Below are 9547 nucleotides of genomic sequence, written 5' to 3'. Positions count from 1 at the left end.
AAATGTAATCTTTCTCGCGCCTTCTTGATCAACATTTTCGAGCCCTTGTGAGCACGCGACACGCGGTATCTCGGAAGAAGAAGAAAACTAATCTCCGCGACCGGACGCATTTTCATCTCGGTGACAGGGTAGTCTGCTCTGTCCGTACTACATTAGAAAGAAAAAATGTCGAAAGTTGCGGTCGGCGCTGACATCCGAGAGACTGGCGGAGGAAGCGAGGTGGCTCCGTTGACATGTCAACTGCGCTCGAATGCCTTCTCCAGAACCGATGCCGGCCGCTGCGGTGCTGCTATAGCTGCATCGTAGCGGCCGGCACAGAAATTGGTCAAGGCGGCGACAAGGCCAGCGGCAAAGGTGATGTCCACCAATGAACACAAGCCTGTGGCGACGCCTCCTAGAACTCATCCCAATTAATGGCACCAGCAGCGAGTCGCGCGACGAGGAGCTGAAGATCCAGCAGCTTCCGCTGACGCTCCTCTGTCCCTTCAAGCGACAACCGACAAAGGCAAGTTGAGAAGACCCACCCATCTAAACGGCGACTACTTCTGCGTGCGGATTCCGAGGAGTGACGTCTTCCACTACGACATTGAAGCCTCGGAGAAGTGTACCAAGTGTTGTCTGCAAACTCCGCGGGATTTGAAATCGCGATAGCTCACCTGGCATTGTTTTCAGCTTGTGTACAAATCAACTACTTCGAGGAAGTTTCGAAGGGTTTACAGGACTTAGCACCCTAACAAGCTAAACCTTGCCGTTCTGAGCATCGTATTCAAGAACCCCGTCATTGTGATTCTGCAAGATGCTTTACATACCGTTGGCGTATGGTGGTGCTGACAGCCAGACAACGCTTATGTACGTTACACGGTCCTCCATGTCGACGCCTTTTACCACCGACGCCCGGAAGTCTGGTGCGGCTACTACGGCGCGTTCGATGTAAACCGATCTCTTCATGAAGTCGTGCACAGCAGTCCTCTGCGAGCCACCACCCATCAGCTCTATGTGCAGATTCTTTAGCAAAGATAATTGGTCTATGACGACCATCGGACGACTCTACTCATCTCCAGAGCATTAATGTAACTGCGATGGCAATGGACTACGCGCTAGGATGCTTAACATTCCTTAGAAATGGAAATACTTGGTCTTATTGGCATGAAAGAAGTCCACTCGAGAAACTTCCAACGACCCCTAGCTACGGCTGTCGCTGCCTGTAACCAGCCGTTCCCATAAACCACCCCTCCGCTGGTAACCTGCTGAGTACACCGGTAGCTTGCCCCCTCTGCCTTTCTATGGAGCTGTGCACAATGTTCTAACAGCCATACAAGAAAAGGCCATGCCAAGCCCAGACGCCTAATTTATTCAAGCCCGTGGTGCAGCCGCGCAGCAAACGCTCCTTCTAAAGCCACTATATCCTTCTAGGGCATTTCGCGCACAAACGAGTAATGCCCGAGCTAATTCATCAGCGAGATCTGTCTCCAGATCATGCAGCTTAACGGATTGATGCCGGCTTTCAAACACTAAGCCCATCAGCGAGCCTCACGAGAAAACCTCGCAGTGTTCGAGCTGTCATTTCTAGAAGCCCGTGACGGCGAGACAATGAACTCTTGTCGACCATAGCAGATTTGTCCTGAGAAGCTGCCACGAATCTTCGCGAGCCGTGTATATGTCACCTGGACATCGGTGTTATACTGGGAGTCGGCGCAGGAGTATTCGCTGCAAGGACATATGGTAGATCTTGCTCGACGAGTACTGTAAGCAGGTCCTTGTGAATATGGTCATCGCTTTGTTAAACAGGAAAACGACACTCAAGATAGGTAACTTGTTCATACTAGAATAAGTTTTTTGTATACAATGGGGGGAGGGAGGGGGGGTGTCCAGTGTTTCATATACAACGACGACAAGTTGTGCAATGCGGCACTCGTGACTATCCTTGGAATGAAGCTCAACTACACGCTACAAGACTCGCCGCAGGACAGCTCAGACATTTCCGAAAAGCTGGTGATGATCATCGGTTCAAACGTGACTCTGTTGACGACGATAGACAGGTTAACATCGTTCGCGTGTGGCCGCTCGTGTCGGGAGTGGAGACCTGAAAGCTTCAACATGCACACCTGCTTTCAAGTGAAAAAGGAAGAATTGGAGGTGCACGTAGGAATCATCGATCACAGCAAAAGGTATAACGACATATACGGTTAAAACCCTACATGGCATGGCCAAGCACTACGCATTGCATCATGTGTCAAACTTCGTGAGAATGACGCATAATCATTATTTTTCAGGTGACTCGGGCGCTGTCATGGATCAATTTTTATGAGCCCGGAAGGTCATCTGTACTAAGTGGAAGTGTCGCTACGTGGGATTATTACTAAACCAGGTTTCCAGCGGCTATTATGAAAGTTTCAGTTTGGCTTCAGGCACTAGTGTGTAATTTGGCAACGATTGCGCTTGACTTTGACGTTTTTCCTGACAATGTGAGGGGCACCACAGCAATACAGTTATCCTAGTCGCCACCAAAAAGGACCGATTGTGAAGTGCCGCTTTTGTAGCACAGCTAGCACAGCTTTGCTAGCCATTACTCCCTCTATGATTCAGTGCCCAGGAGCGGACAGTGCCTGAGCGAGACCACCAGCCAGATCAGGAGCGTGATCACGCAGCCTAACGGCTTAATACTGGCTTCCGTCAACTAAACTACCAGACAGCCTCGTGATATAACTTCACAAGATTCAAGCTGTCACTGTACATGCTTGTTACGCTGAGTAAACTTTTGTCGGCCTAAGCTGGTTCGCCGTGGGCAAGTGCTTCAACAACCTTGTGAGGCGCTTTGTGATGGCGTGACGTTATGCAAGGCTACCCTATAGAACTTGGTCTTCAATTAAACTAGCATTCACTTTCCAGCTGTTTAATTCACATTCAAGATTTCTGTCTTCTAATGAATGCGTGTCTTGGTGTAGTTGTTCTGGTACATGTTTCTGCGTAGTTCCTGATAAATTTGCTTTTCTTAGTTCTCCATTTGAGTTTAAGTAAAATATCTAGCGTAGGAACACAAAGCTTGCCGCAAAGAAATGCTCACGTAATTTTCATCTTCCGTGACTAACATTGAGACTCCTAAGTGCGTTGAGCAGCACTTTATAACCCTATGAAAATGAAGGATGGTTGTGAGGAACTGATAAAGGTCTTTACCATAACGAATACACGTATTAATATGGACCCATATTCATAAAATGCTCTTGGGCTAAAGTTGTAGTGAGAGCGAACTTCAGCCGACCTTGATGCTGATAGTATTACTTGCCAAGGCGGTTGGCCAATGGCAAAGTGAACTTGCGAAAAGCTTTGGGAATTTGACCCCTGAATGGCCGTCCGAAAAGCGGCCCGTTCCTTTCATTAATACAAAATTAGAGTAACGGAAATGGGCAAATGCATAATGCTAACAACGTTGCACAAAGAGTCCCAGCTAGCTTTATAGGCAAGGTTTTAAATATATGTCCGTGCGCTATAGAAGGATGCCGCTAAAAGCAAATTGTGGGCCACTCTACCGATCAAGTCGCATTTTCTAAAGGATCAATAGCTGGGCTAGTTTGTAATGCATAATAATAAGATGTTAGAGCGCTAAAAAAGCAAAGGACGTAGAATACATTAAATATCCGGAGCGCGTGTGGTGCGTGTTTCTTCTTCTACATCCTTAGTGTTTTTAGCGCTCTTAGTTTGTATTATAATCTAATTTTTGTATTGCGATTCCATAATTAGTCATGATTATTTCCTAAATTTCGCAAGTCTTAAGTTTACGGAATTACTTCCAATGAGAAAGTTGCTGCAGAGCGTCGTAGAAAACGCCGACTTCATCAAATTTTTAATTGTAACCTATGCGGAAGTAAAGGTTCCACGTCATTAAAGAAACTATGGCGAAATCTAAAAAAGATGCAGTTTAGTGACTAATGCACACAACCGGTACGATAGCTGGCGCGACAATATTCGCAATAAGTCTTGCATTGTTTCGTGTGGCATTGGTGATGATGACGATGAAGCCTCAATTATTTTCACAAATGAACTGTGGGGGACAGACCACGAACCGCGTTGTATAGTATGATTGAAAAATGAAATAAATTAGTAAAAAAATAATAAGTAATTAGGAAGCAAAATATATGAATGATAATGAATGAAATAAAGTAGTATATAATGAAGTACACCGCCTTGTCTTGACTTGAATTGTACACGAACTTAATAAAATACACAAAGCAAAGGATAGACGTAAGAATGAGCCAGCTTAAAATAATTATAATAATAATAATAATAATAATAATCGTACGATAACTGTGACATCGCGTTCTTACTTCTTACATTTTCGAAATTTTTAGTTTAGTGGTGGAAACATCAACCAATCGTGGAAAATGCCATATATTAATGAGGTAGTCTTTCAGTGTCAAGGGGAGGCATCGGTTGGAACAAGCATTCACAGATTGCCGCGAGCAATCTTCTCTCGAGAAGAAAGAAAAACGTTTTTTTTTTTTTTTGTGATGAGTCTTTTGTATAGATGGCCCTTCCGAGTTGGGGAGAACTTGAGAAACACAGGGTTTTTCCTGCTCCTCTTTCCTATCCTGCTTTTCGATCCGGTGTCTCCCAGTACGCCGTGCCTTGTAATCATATCATAATCGTAATCAAAACAGCCATGGTTGCTCAGTGGCTACGGTGTTGGACTGCTGAGCACGAGGTCGCGGGATCGAATCCCGGCCACGGCGGCCGCATTTCGGTGGGGGCGACAGGCGGAAACAGCCATGCATTTCGATTTAGGTGCACGTTAAAGAACCCCTGGTGGTCGCAATTTCCGGGCTCTTCCACTACGGCGGGCCTCACAATCAGAAAGTGCTTTTGGCACGTAAAACGGCATAATTCTTCAATCATATCGTTGTTTGGCCACTTAAAATAACAGAATTTAAGTCTTTTAGCCGATGCTTTCAACCCAGCCTAGATCTGACTTCGACGACTGGAAACTGTGCTCATCGCTATCGTTGAACTTTGAGTGCCACTTATTTTTCAGGGTAGAAGTTCCCGCAGTAAAGAATTAGTTTTCTTGACTCACAGTTGTGCCGCCGTCTTGTTCCTCGTCGTCACCACGACGTGACATGGACTATGTAGGCAGACAAAGCACCCGATTACAAAATTCTGCCACATGGTTTCAAGCCCGGTCACTATACACAGAATAGTTTGCATCCAAACAGTTTTCTATGTGCCACAACATTTACACCTACTTTCAACATTTATGCCTACGTACTCTACCCGCTGTGTCATTGCACAGGAATGTGCCTGCACAACCCGAAGTCCGGCGCCTGCAGTAAGCATTTGAAACATGAATAGAAGTAACTGCATGGAGTAACGTAAACACAAGGAAACATGAATCGCTGTCCATCTCATGCTGGCTGAAAATTCGTACTATATAGATGTGGCTGCTGCCATTTGAGTCATCTGAACTGTCTATATCATTATTGCTCCTCTCGATGTAGGCCTACAACGTATCACATGCAGCAGCCACTGAAGCCGGCGACGGATAACGGACGACTGATCTTTCACACGGAATCAAGGAGAACGTCTCCCCGTTCTCCGACCAGTTTGCACAATCAGGTGTGCAGCATCCAGTCATAACCGTAACTCAGCGGCGCTAGAAGGTTACCTACCCTTAAAAAGAAAATAATAATCGTAACACTGCGAGTTGGAAGAAAAAAAAATGTGTCCTGCGGAACAGCACCTCTCGGCGCGACACGCAACGCAACGTATGTGAGACAACCAGCCTTCCAACTTGTGCGCGGTGGCGGCAGCGCAGCCGCCAAGTTGGCTTATCTGCAACGAAGGATGCTTCAACGCACGTGATGACTTTTTGCAAATACGGGCGGCGGCAGCACGTGAACACGAACGCGCAAATTTTGCTCCCCATGGAGAGCATATACAGCAAATCTAGCCATCACCTGTCGGAGGAGTCTTGCACGTCATCCACCGTTCCCGCACGCGTCAACCAGAAAGGCGCTTTCCATCTCACCTCTGCTCGTCTGGGCAACCCGCTCTGATCTGGCTAGAAACAACTGGAAATCTGAAGGCTTTAAGGAAACCACTGTGTTATTGTGTACATGTATCCCTTCTTGCTGTCCTTAACATCATCTTTCATCACTTTTCTTTGCCTTCTTTCCGTTGTTCCCTGTGCAGAGTAGCAGGCCAGGGCATGCTAGCTCAGGTTTACCTATCTGCCTTTCTAATAAATTATCTCTCTCCCTCACACGAAACTCGGTCGCGAATCTGAAAAGCCGGTAGCGCTCACCAACCTCAACGTGCTTCCACTGTTGTATCGCGTGGGTATCTGCTGCGGCATTTTAAACTCGCGGACAGCTTCACTGTTATGGCGGGTTATGTTTGGACTGTGCTTTCGTACATAGCTAGAGAGCTTGGTAGGTGAACACCTCCAAGAACTGACAAAAAAACTTCGTCTTACATTTTTAGCACGCTTCCGGTAGTATTGTGCACAAATAATGAAAAGCACATTCTTTAGCCTTAATGTCGCAAGGAAAAAAAATCTGTCACATTCATTTTATCTTTATTTCTCCTTTTCTCTCTTTATTGTGAGCACTAATTGCCCAAATGGGTAAAAGCAAACGAATGGCTGAAGAATTCGACCGGAGCACACAAAAAAGTAAAAATACAAAAGATTCGAAACTATGTACCTCATTTCACCACAGAGAGCGCTTTCAAACACTTGGGGGCTGACTATCAATGCAGTTATTCCTCCCCCCCCCCCCCCAGTTTGCGAAGTGGTTTGCTCGCCGCTATTGGCAGTACTGATCGCCGCAGACGTGTTTAGAGGCGTGTGTGTACCCCCCCCCCCCCCGCCTTCCCGGCCCTCACCGATGATCGCTTGCGGTGCCGCCATTATATGTATCCCCGCGCGAGGGGTGACAAAAGAAGCGCCCTTACAAAACCATCCCCTTTGGTTCCCCTTAAGTTGTTGGATAAAAGTAAAAACTTCATTAGTAGGCCGTCATAACTTTACTAGAGCACTACTGTCAATTATGATTTCCCGCGTTCTTACTATGATTTTTCTCTCAGCGATTACAGAAGGACATTCATTTATATCTGTAATTGGTGATTATTTATATTTAAGATATCATAACTTTCTAGGTGGACTTGTTTCTTCTTGACCAATTTTGCTCTTTCTCTCTTCAAATAGAGGTAAATCCTAGCCCTCAGTAACCTATGATCACTGCACTTTACCCTACCTATCACCTCTACATCCTGCACCATGCTGGGATCAGTAGAAAGTATGAAATCAATTTCATTTATAGTTTCACCATTAGGGCTTGTCAACGTCCACTTTCTGAAAAATGTGTTCATTATTCGAAGCTCTTTCCGTTCTGCGAATCCTACCAGCATCTCTCCATTAGTGTTCCTAGAATCAACGCCGTAGTTGTCAATTGCTTGTTCACCAGCCTGCTTTTTCCCCACTTTTGCATTAAAATCACCGATTACTACAGTATACTGAGTTTGCATTTTTCAACATCTTCATAGAACTGATCTACTTCATCATCATCGTGACTGGATGTTGGAGCGTAGGCTTGTGCTACTTTTAATCTATACCTGTTATTAAGTTTGATTACGACTACAGCCACCCTCTCATTATAACTAGAATTCATCAATGTTGCCCGCTATGGAAGTAAGGGTAAAAAACAGACAAATTCAAGCTGGTACTTGCAAACAAACATACAGCCTTAGAACAAAGAAATGAAGATGGCATAGAGGTAATGAATGAAACCGTAACTAGGCTGCCTTCAGAGGCAGTAATTGAAGTGGGAGGCAAGGCACCAAGGCAACCAGTAGGCAAGCTCTACCATGTAACTAAAGACCTAATAAACAAACTATAAAAAATGAAAGTGTCCAACTCAAGAGATAAGATAGAATTCGCGGAACTGTCAAAACTGATGAACAAGGCGAAAATAAGTAATATTCTAAACTATAACGTGAGAAAGGCTGAAGAAGCCGTAAAATATGGACGCAGCCTATAATCAGTGAGAACATAACTTGGCATAGGACAAACCAAGATGTATGCACTGAAAGGTAAGCAGGGTAATAGCATCAGCAATCTCGAAGATGTAGTAAAAGCAGCGGAATAATTCTATACTGACCTGTATAGTACCAAAAGGAGTCAGGATACCTCAATTAGAAACAGTAACGAACGGGACACAGAAACTCCTCCTATAACAAGCGATGAGGTCAGAAGGGCCTTGCAAGACATGAAACGAGGAAGAGCGGCAGAAGAAGATGGAATAACAGTTGATTTAACCAAAGATGGAGGAGACAAAATTCTTGAAAAACTGGCGGCTCTTTATACGAAGTTTCTATCGACTGCAAGGGTCCCAGAAAAGTGGAAGAATGCAAACATTACACTTATCTAGAAAGAGGGAGACGTTAAAGAAATGAAAAAATATAGGCCCATTAGCTTACTCCCAGTACTATATAAAATATTTACCAACATAATCTCCCACAGAATAAGGGCAGCACTGGACTTAAGTCAACCTAGGGAACAGGCTTGCTTCTGGAAGGGATACTCTACAATAGATCCCATCCATGTCATTAATCAGGTTATCGAGAAATCCGCAGAGTACAATAAGCCTCTTTATATGGCTTTCATAGAGTGCATAAATGCATTTGATTCAGTAGAGATACCAGCAGTCATAGAGGCATTACCTAATCAAGGAGTACAGACTGCTTACGTAAATACCTTGGAAAATATCTACAAAGGTTCCACAGCTCCCTCAATTCTACACAAGAAAAGCAGAAAGATACCTATAAAGAAAGGGGTAAGACAGGGAGACACAATCTCTTCAATGGTATTCACTGCGTGCTTGGAAGAAGAATTCAAGCTAGTAAACTGGGAAGGTTTAGGAGTAAAGATCGACTGCGAATGTCTCAGCAACTTTCGGCTTGCCGATGACATTGTTCTATTCAGCAACAGTGCAGACGAGTTACAACAAATTATTGAGGACCTTAACAGAGAGTGTGTAAGAGTGGGGTTGAAGATTAATATGCAGAAGACAAAGATAATAATGAATAGCAGGGCAAGGGAACAAGAGTTCAAGATCGCCACTCAGCCTCTAGAGTCTGTGAAGGAGTAAGTCTGTCTATAGGTCAATTAATCACAGGGAACCCTGACAACGAGAAGGAAATGCTTCTTCTTCTTCTTCCTGTTTTATCTCCACCACAGGGAGAGGCCTTCGTCCTGCGGTGGACATGAAACAGGATGATGATTATGATGATGATGATGACTTTCTTGATACTATACTCAAGTCTGATGCTAAAAAGGCACTCGCAGTACGGAAGGATGAATCGAGTACTTTAGTTGAAGGGAGAGCCATGCCTCCACGACAAGAAGGCGCCGTTATGTTCGCATTCCGATGGCGGTGCAATGCTAGAAAATCCGGGCGTCAAAAATTCGACGTAGATTGGAGAACATGGGGTCAACATTAGATCGATGTCTCCAGTAAGTCGCCCCTCATATCCCGAGTGCAGGTCTTGTACTCTT

At 44.9% G+C, this 9547-nt stretch overlaps 1 protein-coding gene across 1 annotated transcript; it reads left to right on the top strand.

The window, feature by feature from the left end:
• The first annotated feature begins 1786 nt into the window (after positions 1-1786).
• On the top strand, positions 1787-4241 carry LOC142571665 (uncharacterized). The gene is made up of 2 exons (XM_075680195.1): positions 1787-2168; positions 2274-4241. The coding sequence occupies exons 1-2, from the start codon at positions 1846-1848 to the stop codon at positions 2275-2277; spliced, it is 327 nt and encodes a 108-aa protein (XP_075536310.1). The 5' UTR covers positions 1787-1845; the 3' UTR covers positions 2278-4241.
• Positions 4242-9547: the final 5306 nt, after the last annotated feature.

Source organism: Dermacentor variabilis, chromosome 1 (assembly GCF_050947875.1).
Source record: "Dermacentor variabilis isolate Ectoservices chromosome 1, ASM5094787v1, whole genome shotgun sequence".
Classification (NCBI taxonomy): Eukaryota; Metazoa; Arthropoda; class Arachnida; order Ixodida; family Ixodidae; genus Dermacentor; species Dermacentor variabilis.
The sequence above is the reverse complement of the archived record's forward strand: the minus strand, read 5'-3'. Positions and strand labels throughout refer to the sequence as shown.